Genomic DNA, 15,659 nt, shown 5'->3' with positions numbered 1-15,659 from the left:
AATGCTGTTAGGGATCCATTGATAAAGTAATGCAGGGCTAACGGATGTTTGAAGTCATTTCAGAACACAGCTAATTATAACCGGAGCATAATTAAAGGTGTTTGTTATAATAGGGAGCAGTTTGAATTGATAGAGAAAAGCTTCTATGTTTTGATGAAGTGTTCCTTTTGCAATTATTGGTGAGGAGTTTCAGTATATATTTTGAAAATTGCATTTGAATAATCATTTGTGAAGTCTCAGTTGACTTTGCATTTGTATTTAAATGCAATGGAGTTGTATGCATTTGTATTTGCATTTGCAATTGTAATATTTAAGGTATTTGTAATTGCATTTGAATGCAGTTGCATTAAACCCTGGCTGAAATCATCCCATTATTGGTGGTAAATGACTTCCTCTCAACCACTCAGAGACAAGCTTCTGTTTCATGCGTCTATAACCCATCACACCCTAACCTGAGATGTATATATTCATATATGTTCCAGATTTCATTCAAACAAACCCTTTATTTATTCAGGCTAGTCAATTCAGAACAAATTCTTATTTACAATGACAACCTGAAAATATTATCTATAAATAAAAAAAGACAAAATGTCAATTTTGCAGTAAAGTGTGTAAGATGATGCCGTTGCGTACTGTTTTAGTACCCGTCCTGGATATTGTGAAAGGATGCTTGAATCGTCCAGGGCTTGGAGGTGATGCAGGGCCTGTGCTATTTTACATGTGTTGTTGTCACGGATGCCTCCTTGTCCCTCAGCTATGTACCTGATTTTCAGCCTTAGATACGCATATTGTATTCTACAACTCTCTCTATACAGCAAAAGATTATACTTAACTATAGATCGAATTCCTTGTGTTTAAATGGGCTGATTTAGAAACCCTGTTCTGAGACTGAAACAGAGGCGCTTCTTTGTTTGTTGATCAGAAATATCTCCTCTCTTTTATTTCCTTTTAACACCATCGTGGCTGTTCCAGGTGTTGCTTGTGCTGGTTTAATATGCCTTCCCCTAGATTGGTATTCAAAGATAAGACTCTTTGCTGTCTGTATAACAAGCTGTATTAGTTCAGACTGATTAAGGGGGAGCTTGATTGGCCATTAGGCATCTAGCATTTCAAAATGAAGCACTACTGACTGTTTAACCCTTTCAGTCCTGAATTATTTTTGTCAGAATTAAGTTGAATAATTTGAAAAGGAACTCTTTATTGAGCATACATGAGAACAGGACAACATTTTTTTTTTTTACATATATTTATACACTAGCTCAGACCTAGAAGTCCTATAATTTTCCAGCGTGATTTCTGACGGCATGTGTTAACATACAGCTCGAAGATAAGGAGGGACCTCGAGGGTTAAGGTTGAGGACTGAAAGGGTTAATAGCTATAGATGATAATAACATAATTACAAAATCAGCACAGACTACAGGACAAGTGGATTTTCTGCCACTGTGTTTTGGCATTGTTCTTGGTGTAATGTAAATGGTGGATTCAGATATGGTCTTGCCAAGGTGTAGCCAAAACAAGGCAGACAGAAAGCTTATAAGGGGGTCAAACCTCTTGAGATGAAGTCCAGCTGAGAGTGGAGAAAGGGGAAACAAAACCACAATGAAGTCAAAATGTATTCTATATGATCATGCCAGCTGTAAGACAAGTCATACCTGGAAGCTGCCAAGTTTCAAATAAAAACATTTGTTTGTGGTGGAGGGATACGGGGTGTTCAATCTTACAACATGCTTTGTTTTTATGAAGTTCCAACCCACAATGCTTTGTACCTCAATATTCACCTTCTCATCAACAGTTAAAGGAAAATGCACTTATTTTTGTATAGGGCTTACTAATGAAATTATAAATGAAAAAAAGACAACTGTTTTAGCAATGAAAACTCATTTTTATTTCCAGCAAGAGACTAAATCACATATTTCAAATGATCAGTAGTCTGTGATGCGTCTGAAGGACCCAATCCTGGAGCTCATGCCTCCCCAGTCGTTGTATCTCCTGTACTCTCCGGGCCTCATGAAGTACTGTCTTCCTCTGTAGTTGGGCTGCTCATACATGATCCAGTAGCCGTCCATCACGTTGCAGGAGTGAATGTCGTTGTAACGGAAACGATCGTAGACAGAGGGACAGTCATCCATGAACTCCATCATCTGGCCTCCGAATTCAGGTCTCTCATAAACCCTCATCCTGTAGGATCCATGGTGCTATGAACGGTTACACAAACATAAATGCAGGTAGTATAACTCACAATGCTATGAGTCTTTCTTTTATATAATGAGCAATAAACTTTAGACAGCCTCAGGGTTTTCTTTCAATAATAATAAGTGACACTGTGAAATTGTACACCGTAAATCACTTGCTATTCCATTTTTATATGGAAGTATATGCAATACTTTGGAGAAACATACATTATTTTTGAAACTATTAAAAAGGAAATGTGAATTTGTAGTGTAGATATTTATCGATTCTTTAAATGCTGTAGAAATTCCAAGGAACTTACCTGTGGGATCATGCGGCAGGACCTGACGGAGTCATTGAACCCCATCCAGCGCTGGTAGTCGGGGTACTCTCCCCTTCTCATGAAGTACTGGTACCCCATGTAATTGGGGCGCTCGTACATCATCCAGCAGCCGCTCTCCACACGGACGGAGTTACAGCGGCTGAAGTAGGAGTGCAGGTCAGCACAGTCGCTGCTGCACTCATAGTGGCGGCCCTGGAAGTTCCTGTCCTCGTAGAAAATGATCTATAACAAATAATTCAATTGTTAACAGGAATGTTTGAACCATTGTTCCTCCAAGTTTGCACTAGTATCCCTCCCCCAAGTCTCTCCTTGCACAATATTAGTATAAATACCATTATGTACAGTATATGTCATTTCCCTATTCATTTTTATTGTTAACGTTTCTTTGGCTATTGTAATTTGTATATTGTTAATAAAAAGCCATGAGTTTGTGTTGTGTAAACTGCTGCATCAAGCACAGAAAACAATTTGTAAGCATTATTTTTTCAAAGTAGATAATTAGACCCTGTTCCAGAGTAAAATATATCTAACAATCCAAGTTATCCAACAACTAAACTACCCGACTAACTACATCAGTCTTGCAGCTTCAAAGTAAAAAGCACCCCAGTTACCTTGCCCATGGTGATGCTTCCGCGCAGAGCTGTGATGTGCTAGGAGTCAATCTGCTGGCACTTTTATACCCAGCTTGAAAACCAAAGCATCTGCAGTCCAATTGTGTTGCCCCCTGACTCAGCAGCTGTGCAATGCGCTGTATCTGTTGTCAAAGCGAAACTCAGAGGGTTATTATTTGGTGTTTAGCGTGCTTGTGTTCATTTAATTTTGTTATCCTTGGACGATTAAAAAGGGAAAGTTCTCTGCCGCAAAAGCACAGGAGTGGAACAGTATATATATATATATATATATATATATATATATATATATATATATATATATATATATATATATATATATGGACACATGAAATCTTATTAAAGTTGTGCGTTTGGATTTTAATTACTCCATATTGCCATTATGAAGTAAAGCAGTTTATTTTGAATAATTGGCTTACCGAAAACTTAGACAAGTTGTTGTTTTCGGTGTCAGTGCCTTCATGGAAAAAAAAAACTTTCATTCAGTAAAAGTGTTGAATCGGTCTGCAAATTGAACAAAACACCTTTCTTACGTATATTTTACTCTTTCTGAAACAGTCTTTTGGTTGCAGTTTAAAAACATTTTGTTGTGGTTTATTTTAATTTGATACAATCTATCAAAGTGCAGTCTTATTATCTCACAGCGCTCACCTGGGAAGACAGTATCCTCTCGATGTTTGAGTAGGGCATAGATGTAAAGACCCTTTGAGGTACTTCGATAAAGCCACATATTAAGAATTGAAAACAGCTCTGTGTTTATTACATCTGCAGTGTCTGATAACTGATACTAGTAAACACTTTGGCTAAACACAGGATAAATATACCCCTTGTCACAACCACTGAATCTCTTAGATAAAAATCAGAGAACTTAAACTTCCCTGAGTGTTCTAATTTATTCATTAACAATGCTAGTATTCAAATATTTAACTGTGGAGAATGAATTGTAACACTGCAACTGAATGGTCTTCACTGAAGCAGTGAAAGGTGTCTCACTGAATGGTCCTCACTGAAGCAGTGAAAGTTGTCTCACTGAATGATCCTCACTGAAGCAGTGAAAGTTGTCTCACTGAATGATCCTCACTGAAGCAGTGAAAGTTGTCTCACTGAATGATCCTCACTGAAGCAGTGAAAGTTGTCTCACTGAATGATCCTCACTGAAGCAGTGAAAGTTGTCTCACTGAATGATCCTCACTGAAGCAGTGAAAGTTGTCTCACTGAATTATCCTCACTGAAGCAGTGAAAGGTGTCTCACTGAATTATCCTCACTGAAGCAGTGAAAGTTGTCTCACTGAATTATCCTCACTGAAGCAGTGAAAGGTGTCTCACTGAATGGTCCTCACTGAAGCAGTGAAAAGTGTCTCACTGAATGATCCTCACTGAAGCAGTGAAAGTTGTCTCACTGAATGATCCTCACTGAAGCAGTGAAAGGTATCTCACTGAATTATCCTCACTGAAGCAGTGAAAGTTGTCTCACTGAATGGTCCTCACTGAAGCAGTGAAAGGTGTCTCACTGAATGATCCTCACTGAAGCAGTGAAAGGTGTCTCACTGAATGATCCTCACTGAAGCAGTGAAAGGTGTCTCACTGAATGATCCTCACTGAAGCAGTGAAAGGTGTCTCACTGAATGATCCTCACTGAAGCAATGAAAGGTGTCTAAACTGTAGGGTAAGGTTTCCCTTTTTTCTTCATTGTAAGTTGAGCTGAGCAGATTGTGATTGGCTCCTAGGGGTCCAGAAACTTTCTTATTTTCCTACTTAATCCTTATGGCCACTTCTATGCTACTTTCACTGAAGCAATGAAAGTTGTCTTTGTCCTTGAAGCAGGGCTTGTCTCACTCCACTGAAGCAGGGAAAGGTGTCTCACTGAATGATCAAAACTGACCCCAGCCTTTTCCTTATCCACTCAGAATGTCCAAAAAAGTTGTGTTTTCCCAGGTGCGTTTGATCCTTTAGACTGCCCAGGCAGTGAAAGTCCGTGGTCTTGTTTACAATGATCGGTCCAAATTTCCTTAGGAAGGCGGAAAAGGTATCTCATGGGAATTTGTCGTCACTTAATCAGCAAACTCTAAACTGTAGGGTAAGGTTTCCCTTTTTTCTTCATTGTAAGTTGAGCTGAGCAGATTGTGATTGGCTCCTAGGGGTCCAGAAACTTTCTTATTTTCCTACTTAATCCTTATGGCCACTTCTATGCTACTTTTATTTAATTAGTTTTGTTTTGTTTAATCTGGGGCTGTCCAATCACGGTCCTGGAGGGCAATTCCACTCCAAGTTTAACAGGTCAAATAATATAATTAACTACTTCAGGTTCTGAATGGAGGTTTAATGGGTTCAATTGAACAATTCAGAGCAAGGTTGGACCAGGAGTGGAAGGGCTAGAACTGCAGTTCATTTACCCAGTTTTTGGGTCACAACTGTATATGGTGTCCAACCAACTTTCAGGCTCAGAACATGTTTTGCCATTAAAGGAAATACTTTGCTTGTTTGGATGTAAACATCATAATTCATTAGCTTTGTGTGCACACATTGTTTTATGAAGCTCCACTGAAAGATTTGAGTCGAAACCAGGCATGCATTAAATAATAATCACAAGCAAGTGAAGGAGCGCTTTTTGAGCTCATTAGAATCCAATAGAGGCTGCAGCTTGTCCAGCGGCGGACGCAAGTCTTTATACATTCACTGGCCTTGTTTCCAGACAGCCCTGCCCCAGAGAAGAGGAAATCACTGCTTGAGAAGACAACACGTGTGTTAAATGTGTGCACCTCGCACTGAGTAGCAGAGTGCACAATTGTTGTAAAATACCTTTTCCATAAAACAGTTCATTTATGTCCTGGATTGTGTCCTAGAATGTGAGGTTGTGATGACTCTGCAGTAGCAGGATGAGGCCCCTTTAAGAGGGGTTATGTATTTCCACCTTGGCAGTGAGCATGTGCAGATAGAGGGAGTGCTTCAACCCATAGGGGTGTAATGGAAAAGATGAGCTCTGGAAGTGGAAATATGTGAAGGAATAAGTACATTAATGCATTATTCTACAAGGAACCTGCTTTACCCTGTGCTGAAATAAACGAAACACAGCTGTTGCAATATTGCCTGCGGCTGTCTAGCACCTTGCTGTCTTCGAGGACCCCTTCTCTCGTGTGATGGACCCTCTCATGTTACCCGACCAAGGGAAGATTTCATTACAGGGTGGAAATCCAAATGTGACAACATTTAACATGCTGTGTCAGTTCAAAAGTTTGAAAACAGCCGCATTCCTAGCTTTTTAACATAGATTTCATAATTATAACAGGACTGTGCTGCTCTTCAAGTTGACAGTACATAAAATGCTTCCTGATTCCTTTGCTCTGATCACATGGGCTGATGCCATGGTGCGAGATTGGTCTACAACACAAGAAGTGATTAGAGCCAGGAAGCTGTGGCAATTTGGCAATAGCATTGTAAGACAGTGGGTTTCAACACCCTGGATAGCACCTCCTTCATGTATGTCAGACCATAAACTAAAACGAATGACACAGCAATACAGTATTTTAAAGTTGTTAAATATTTATTTTCTACAACTTATTTATAAGTCAGAAACAAATGGTTTAAAGTTAGCAGGAGTCCATGACGCGTCTGAAGGACCCAATCCTGGAGCTTATGCCTCCCCAGTCACTGTATCTCCTGTACTCTCCGGGCCTCATGAAGTACTGTCTTCCTCTGTAGTTGGGCTGCTCATACATGATCCAGTAGCCGTCCATCACATTGCAGGAGTGAATGTCTTGGTAGCGGAAACGATCGGAGACAGACTCGCAGTCATCCATGAACTCCATCGACTGGCCTCCAAAGTTTTCTCTCTCATAGATCTTCATCCTGTAGGATCCCCTATGCTGTTACATAAATAATTACATTAGAAAGCATTCATGTTATTGTTAGAGGAGATTCAATTCAAACATTGCTTGGCTACCTGTGATCAAACATTGCATGGCTACCTGTTATGATTTACATTTTGAACTGGCAAACTTTTAAGCACTACAGTTGAAACAAGATGCATTACCTTGTCTTAAACGTATTGCACAAAATGTCAATGCAATAATGTAAAAAAATATAAACATACCTGAGGGATCATGCGGCAGGACCTGACGGAGTCATTGAACCCCATCCAGCGCTGGTAATCGGGGTACTCTCCCCTTCTCATGAAGTACTGGTACCCCATGTAATTGGGGCGCTCGTACATCATCCAGCAGCCGCTCTCCACACGGACGGAGTTACAGCGGCTGAAGTAGGAGTGCAGGTCAGCACAGTCGCTGCTGCACTCATAGTGGCGGCCCTGGAAGTTCCTGTCCTCGTAGAAAATGATCTGCAGGAATAAGAAAGTAATGTTTATTATTTGTGCTGTGCATTTATAGTCAGGACTGAAATATTCAAAAAGTTTTCTAAAACCCTCACCTTTGACATGTTGGTTTTATTGCTGAGATTCACTCTGACAAGTACAGTGCTGCTGGTGCTTTTTATACTCTAAAGCAAAGCTGACTTTGTTGTTATTCAAATGACTTAAACTGATGAATTGGCACCACATGGTTTGCTCTACAGTGTCACAAAATAATGCATAACTGTAATGTTACAATATAAGCATACTTTTTGTTGTGCTTAAGAAAAGAATGTTCTCTGGGTAGCATTGAAATATTAGTTATAAAGGATTCCATAGCACTGTATTCATTTCAAGTGGGGGGATGCTTGTTAATTACATAAAATACCTGACATAACATAAGTCTTATTAGCCAACTCATGGTTACCAGCTAAATGCTGTTAATTAAAAAAAAGGGAAGAAGAAATCCATTCAAATCTGTTTGCAAATTGTCAAAAATACCAAAAAGACACATTCAAAAGACTTATAAATCTCAGATTGTTTCTTCATTTAAGTCATAGTGTGTAAAACCAAAGAAGCATGACCTTTTTATGATAATTGCAGTAGTTCTGAGTAATTTGTTGCTCAAATATTGAGTTGTACTAAGAAAGCTGATGGAAGTTGCACGTGTCACTCTAAAAATACAAAGCAATTAGTTTCAGCAGTTATTGTCATACCTGTTCTAACTACAGGTACATCTTTATGAGCACTCCTTGCATTTGGTGACAGTCTGAGAGCAGCACTCACTGTGTTTAGATTAAGACTGTGAGCAGCACTCGCTGTGTTTAGATTCAGATTGTGAGCAGCACTCACTGTGTTTAGATTCAGTTTGTGAGCAGCACTCGCTGTGTTTAGATTCAGATTGTGAGCAGCACTCACAGTGTTTAGATTCAGATTGTGAGCAGCACTCAGTGTGTTTAGATTCAGTTTGTGAGCAGCACTCACTGTGTTTAGATTCAGTTTGTGAGCAGCACTCACTGTGTTTAGATTCAGATTGTGAGCAGCACTCACTGTGTTTAGATTCAGTTTGTGAGCAGCACTCACTGTGTTTAGATTCAGATTGTGAGCAGCACTCACTGTGTTTAGATTCAGTTTGTGAGCAGCACTCACTGTGTTTAGATTCAGTTTGTGAGCAGCACTCACTGTGTTTAGATTCAGACTGTGAGCAGCACTCACTGTGTTTAGATTCAGTTTGTGAGCAGCACTCACTGTGTTTAGATTCAGTTTGTGAGCAGCACTCACTGTGTTTAGATTCAGATTGTGAGCAGCACTCACTGTGTTTAGATTCAGATTGTGAGCAGCACTCACTGTGTTTAGATTCAGTTTGTGAGCAGCACTCACTGTGTTTAGATTCAGATTGTGAGCAGCACTCACTGTGTTTAGATTCAGTTTGTGAGCAGCACTCACTGTGTTTAGATTCAGACTGTGAGCAGCACTCACTGTGTTTAGATTCAGTTTGTGAGCAGCACTCACTGTGTTTAGATTCAGATTGTGAGCAGCACTCACTGTGTTTAGATTCAGTTTGTGAGCAGCACTCACTGTGTTTAGATTCAGATTGTGAGCAGCACTCACTGTGTTTAGATTCAGATTGTGAGCAGCACTCACTGTGTTTAGATTCAGACTGTGAGCAGCACTCACTGTGTTTAGATTCAGATTGTGAGCAGCACTCACTGTGTTTAGATTCAGTTTGTGAGCAGCACTCACTGTGTTTAGATTCAGTTTGTGAGCAGCACTCACTGTGTTTAGATTCAGTTTGTGAGCAGCACTCACTGTGCTGCTCACAAACTGAATCTAAACACAGTGAGTGCTGCTCACAAACTGAATCTAAACACAGCGAGTGCTGCTCACAAACTGAATCTAAACACAGTGAGTGCTGCTCACAGTCTGAATCTAAACACAGTGAGTGCTGCTCACAAACTGAATCTAAACACACTGAGTGCTGCTCACAATCTGAATCTAAACACAGCGAGTGCTGCTCACAAACTGAATCTAAACACACTGAGTGCTGCTCACAAACTGAATCTAAAGTGCTGCTCATAGATTCAGAAGCTGTGACACTCGTGTGAGCGACACAAATCTAAGTCACAACACTCGTTGTGAGCGACACAAATCTAAGAGTAACAACAAGATGAGTGAATACTGAGATTCAGATTGTGAGCAGCACTCAGTGTGTTTAGATTCAGATTGTGAGCAGCACTCACTGTGTTTAGATTCAGTTTGTGAGCAGCACTCACTGTGTTTAGATTCAGATTGTGAGCAGCACTCACAGTGTTTAGATTCAGATTGTGAGCAGCACTCAGTGTGTTTAGATTCAGTTTGTGAGCAGCACTCACTGTGTTTAGATTCAGTTTGTGAGCAGCACTCACTGTGTTTAGATTCAGTTTGTGAGCAGCACTCACTGTGTTTAGATTCAGTTTGTGAGCAGCACTCACTGTGTTTAGATTCAGATTGTGAGCAGCACTCACTGTGTTTAGATTCAGTTTGTGAGCAGCACTCACTGAGTTTAGATTCAGATTGTGAGCAGCACTCACTGTGTTTAGATTCAGACTGTGAGCAGCATTCGCTGTGTTTAGATTCAGATTGTGAGCAGCACTCAGTGTGTTTAGATTCAGTTTGTGAGCAGCACTCACTGTGTTTAGATTCAGACTGTGAGCAGCACTCACTGTGTTTAGATTCAGTTTGTGAGCAGCACTCACTGTGTTTAGATTCAGACTGTGAGCAGCACTCACTGTGTTTAGATTCAGACTGTGAGCAGCACTCACTGTGTTTAGATTCAGACTGTGAGCAGCACTCACTGTGTTTAGATTCAGTTTGTGAGCAGCACTCACTGTGTTTAGATTCAGTTTGTGAGCAGCACTCACTGTGTTTAGATTCAGACTGTGAGCAGCACTCACTGTGTTTAGATTCAGTTTGTGAGCAGCACTCACTGTGTTTAGATTCAGACTGTGAGCAGCACTCACTGTGTTTAGATTCAGACTGTGAGCAGCACTCACTGTGTTTAGATTCAGACTGTGAGCAGCACTCATTGTGTTTAGATTCAGATTGTGAGCAGCATTCACTGTGTTTAGATTCAGACTGTGAGCAGCACTCGCTGTGTTTAGATTCAGACTGTGAGCAGCACTCACTGTGTTTAGATTCAGACTGTGAGCAGCACTCACTGTGTTTAGATTCAGTTTGTGAGCAGCACTCACTGTGTTTAGATTCAGTTTGCATTGCCAGATTGTGGGCAACACTCAGTACATCTTTACCGTTGTCACTACAGATATAGCTTTCAGGGTATTTTCTGTTTTCATAGTACTCGCAGCATCCAGGTAACAGCGTTTCTGCCATGAGGCACCAAATAGCAGCAGCCAAGGTGTTTCAATCTGCTCTTTGAAAAAAAGTGATCAAAATATTAACATATAAAAACTCAAATGTACAATGCTTACAACATATGAACATGTAATGTCCAACATACAGTATGGGTATATCAGTGATACAAAACAACAACTACAGTATGTTTTGACCTGTATTTATTGATATGTTATGCATGTTCTTGCAAGCAAAAAGAAGAACAATATTATATTTGAATCATTCCCATATTGAAAGTCATCCTTGGATACCTAACAGTTATCAATGTGATTGTATTTGTACTACAGCAGGAATCACAATGCAACGAATGTGCTGATTACGAATGCAATGCAAACTGATGAATGTGCTGATTACGAATGCAATGCAAACTGATGAATGTGCTGATTACGAATGCAATGCAAACTGATGAATGTGCTGATTACGAATGCAATGCAAACTGATGAATGTGCTGATTACGAATGCAATGCAAACTGATGAATGTGCTGATTACGAATGCAATGCAAACTGTTGAATGTGCTGATTACGAATGCAATGCAAACTGTTGAATGTGCTGATTACGAATGCAATGCAAACTGATGAATGTGCTGATTACGAATGCAATGCAAACTGATGAATGTGCTGATTACGAATGCAATGCAAACTGTTGAATGTGCTGATTATGAATGCCTTTGCTGGGGTTTAGAATACATTTACCGTCTTTTGTTTGTTTTCAATAAGGCCCTTTTGTTTTACAGCACCATCTTCTTTTGAAATAGAATCAGCTTAAAAAAGGGTTCTGTCACGTCTGCTGAGTTTTGCAGATTTTCACGTTCTCTTTTTATTCGGTCTTATTTATTTTCTGTTTACTCTGCACACACTCTTAACTCAGGGGAGACGTTAGGAGGACAGAGATGTTATAAACTCCTAGTGGTTTATGTTCGAGCACTGGACGAGCTGTAAGTATGTTCATATAACCTTTATTTAATCAAAAAGAAAGACACTCAAGACTCAGTTATTTTAAGTTTTACGAATCAGAGCAATGCTCCTTCGGTTTATTAAAATGCTTTTAATATTTGGAAAAAGGTAGGTTGATCAGACCTCCAAATTCCAACACAAGCAGTTTATAAGCACCCAATTCTATATTTCAGTTTCATTCAATATAACACTCTCTCAAAACCAAAACATAGTTTCAAAACCTTATAGCAATGCAACCAATACATGTAAGATATAACAATGTTAGTAATATGCTTACCTCCTATTATAAGGAAAAGTAGCGTGAACAAAGGAATCAGTCTGGTGGAGATCTGCAAGTGATGGACCACTTCACCCTGTCAAGCAAAGGTCTTGAATGTGGTACCCCTTCGCGAAAAGTGTGAGGTTTTATAGGATTCGTCTCCATAGGAATACATGGAGAATCTTTATCAAGTCAAATTCTTATCTCTTTGGCACACAACAGCCTAAAAATTTAGAGCCTTGTGTCAGCAATTTTTCAAGATATGACACCTGGTCTACACATCCGATCATGATCTCACCCGTTCATTTCTCGACCCCTCCTCTATCGAAAAAGCTAGGTGAAACAAAGAAAATAATATTATTTTGAATATATGAGTGTTGTCTGAAATATATACAACACTATTAGTTATGATTATATTGATTATATGTATTAATGTCTAATAATATATTCCCTCATGCCATTCTATTCTTCAAATTAGTTTTCCTTCTCTCTTTACAGGTGTGTGCTTAACAGATATTATAGGGAGCTTCCATCTTATGTTTTTCCCAATATAGTTTCTCTCCATGGATAATCTATTTGTTTTTTATTTAAGTGTAAGTTTGTAATGTCTCTGTCCTATGAGTTTCCTAACAGCACGAATTCAGCTGAACTGCGGAAGACCTCCTATTTTTTTCAGCTGCACAAAAAACAGCTAAAACCAGTTTTCTAGTTGTGTGCTGAGCTTTCCAATTTCCAGCGATAATCAAGGTTTTTTCCAATTTTTCTATGGTGAGAAGACACTCTAACCTTGACGCTGTTAGATAAGAGAACTCCGCTCTTCATGCCAACTATCCCTTTACTTTCTGGCACGACTTCAAGACAGGCTCACAGCAAGTTATAAAGTTTTTACTTTCTTAAAACCCATCTTCTATTCTTTTTCTTAAAATGACTTTTTAAGCTTCTTATTTTATATTTCAAACAACATCTCTTTATGTTGCATCATCTTTTAACTCATAGTCAAACTAGACAGTTTCCTCCCTATAGAACACGATTACTAACTATTTTAAATGCGAACCTATCTTGAAGAGAAACAATTTCATGTATATTATTATAACAGGCAGTGTTAAGCATATGGTCTTACACGCACAAATAGTTTATAATAAAAAGCAAGCATATTAAACTTTATTTCAACATTTAACAACATTTTGTTAGGCTAAAAAGGGTGCTGCAGAAACTTGCATTTGGGAATCAAGCCCATCTTGATAAGAAACTGCCTAAAAACTGGCCACTTGTATCAAACTATACCAGCTTCTACTGCATGATTTTATATAAAGAAAATACATAAGTTTCACAATTAAGAATTAAAACAGCATTACGCGTTACTTTTGATTACACACTTGCACAATTTTCCAAACTAAAGATTATACAAACAATAGAAAGGATTGTAACACATATTATTACATTAATACATTTCATTTTAAATTCTCCAATCCATGTCCGGGGTTTCAGCTCACTCCCAACAAGACTCCACTTCGGTCTCAGGTTCGACTCAGGCAGGCTCAGTGAACACGACAATAGGCTCTCGAATCCATCGTCTCGCATCACAGGTGTGAGTCGCCATGGCCTTTACTTCGTACCTACAAGACACTTGTACACGCTTAGTAGGGACACCTTCCTCACATTCTAATTTTCCCAGATGGTTCCATTTTACTAAGTGACCCTTTCACAACTCATGCATTCAATCCTCTTAAAATCTTTTTGGGTTTACATTTAAATGAGAGAAAGAAACATCTACAGAATCATTGCATTCAAACAAGATTCTACAGTGTTTAGCCAAATGACTGCATGCCAGACAAAGTCTGAGCCCAGTCACTGATGACTTGCTTTGGCACATACTACATGCACAATTAACAAGAGGATTATGTTTTAATTTATGTGTCAGGGTTACTTCTGCACCATGTACAATAGTTCTGGATCTGTACACATTGTTACTATACACTTCTTTCTGCTCGCACAAGGTCACTTTAGAAGGGATGCCATTCATCCAGAATACAGTAGGGGGCCAAAACTTACTGTTTTTCATATCAGCAGGCACCTAACTTGTAGTTTGTTTATCATCATTAGTGGGCAAACTCAATACAGCTGAATCTGAATCAGCTGATGAACCATGAGCCTTAGCTAATGAGATTCTCCATACAAAAGGATTCAATGTTTTACTGACCAGCCTAGCTGATTCAGCATTATTTGCGACAGTTACCTTTATCTAGAAAGACTGGGAAGGTGAACAATCAATGTGCTTTATTGTAAAACTCTTTACAGTAGGCCTGCATGTCGCCCTAAAACTGGGAAATAACACACAACTGGTTCCTATTCAATTTGTTCTCATAGTTTTATTTCAGTATATCATTCAGTGCAGTTAACATTTAAGTATGTATTATAAATAAGGCTGTATTTTTTTTTTTTTTTTTTTGATGGTTATCACGGATTTCAAGATTTCTGTGAAATTTACCCATTGCCTTGTAATATGTACCACATAAAAATTCCCATTTCTGAAAGAATAGTGTATATATAAATCCAACAAGTGTTTGCCTTATTGACGCACTGCCTGCTACACTCATTTAGGAACTAGGCAGTCCTTTAGTTTGCTTCTGGTAAATGATTGAACACATTGCATAGAGCTGCTCACTTTCTTAAAAATGTCTTCAAAGAAAAAGACACCAGCTGCATCAAAGATCAGAAACATTCCTATTAAAGATCGTTCTGTCCAGTACAAGAATACGCATCAGATTTTAATAACTGTCCGTTACACGTCTGACAGAGCCAACAGTTGCACTAGTGGCACACCAGCCCCGATATTGCCTGCACTCTCCAGGCCTCAAGATATACTCCGTCCCTCTGTAGATGGGATACTCAGGAGCCCGGAGCCATTCACCACGCTGCAGGAATAGATGAACCGGTGGTGGAAGCGGACAGAGACGCAAGCTCAGTCATTCTTGAACTCCATCGTATTGCCACTGAAGTCTGGTTTCTCGTCAATTTTCATTCTGTAAGATCCCCTGTACTGTTTTAAAGAAGAAAAAATAAACTACTTTAATGACATGGTCGGCATTTCCCAGGTTTGCATTGACACTTAACCCTCCATAGCAGATTTCCACATTCCTCATGAATCGTCATGTTGAATTAGGTTTTCACTAATTTGTGTACGCACTCTTATAATTTTAAAAATAACTTTGTAATACACAATAATGCCTTTTTTAGACAGTATGGAATCTCAAAATACTTTACAAAGCAGCGTGGCATAGTGAACACATATTCAATATTCAGTTATGAACAGGAACAATCTTTATAGCAATTGTATTTGAATGCCCAATGCACTAAACTCACGTTTGCACCGCTTTTTATATATCACTGCTGGACAAACAAAGTATTGTTATTTAAATAAGCCCACAGCTATAAGTCAGCTTCGCAATATATGTTTAAACACAATAATATTAGTATATGTATGTTTAAAAACCTTTCATAAATAATTACATTTCTATGTTTGGCATACATAGATTCTCAGCAGAATAGATCCAGAATTGAACAGCTGTTTG

The 15,659-nt window shown here is 39.0% G+C and overlaps 2 protein-coding genes across 2 annotated transcripts; both read right to left on the bottom strand.

Annotated features, from left to right (window-relative positions):
- Positions 1–1,871: 1,871 nt before the first annotated feature.
- LOC121323317 (gamma-crystallin M2-like) lies at positions 1,872–3,163 on the bottom strand. The gene is made up of 3 exons (XM_041264306.1): positions 3,125–3,163; positions 2,493–2,735; positions 1,872–2,196 (listed from the first exon to the last, which is right to left on the bottom strand). The coding sequence occupies exons 1-3, from the start codon at positions 3,131–3,133 to the stop codon at positions 1,924–1,926; spliced, it is 525 nt and encodes a 174-aa protein (XP_041120240.1). The 5' UTR covers positions 3,134–3,163; the 3' UTR covers positions 1,872–1,923.
- Positions 3,164–6,691: 3,528 nt separating this feature from the next.
- On the bottom strand, positions 6,692–7,583 carry LOC121323316 (gamma-crystallin M2-like). The gene is made up of 3 exons (XM_041264305.1): positions 7,565–7,583; positions 7,233–7,475; positions 6,692–7,005 (listed from the first exon to the last, which is right to left on the bottom strand). The coding sequence occupies exons 1-3, from the start codon at positions 7,571–7,573 to the stop codon at positions 6,730–6,732; spliced, it is 528 nt and encodes a 175-aa protein (XP_041120239.1). The 5' UTR covers positions 7,574–7,583; the 3' UTR covers positions 6,692–6,729.
- Between the last annotated feature and the right edge of the window lie 8,076 nt (positions 7,584–15,659).

This window comes from Polyodon spathula, chromosome 11, assembly GCF_017654505.1.
Source record: "Polyodon spathula isolate WHYD16114869_AA chromosome 11, ASM1765450v1, whole genome shotgun sequence".
In the NCBI taxonomy this organism is placed as follows: domain Eukaryota; kingdom Metazoa; phylum Chordata; class Actinopteri; order Acipenseriformes; family Polyodontidae; genus Polyodon; species Polyodon spathula.
Note: the sequence above shows the minus strand (reverse complement) of the source record. Positions and strands in the feature narration are given on the sequence as shown.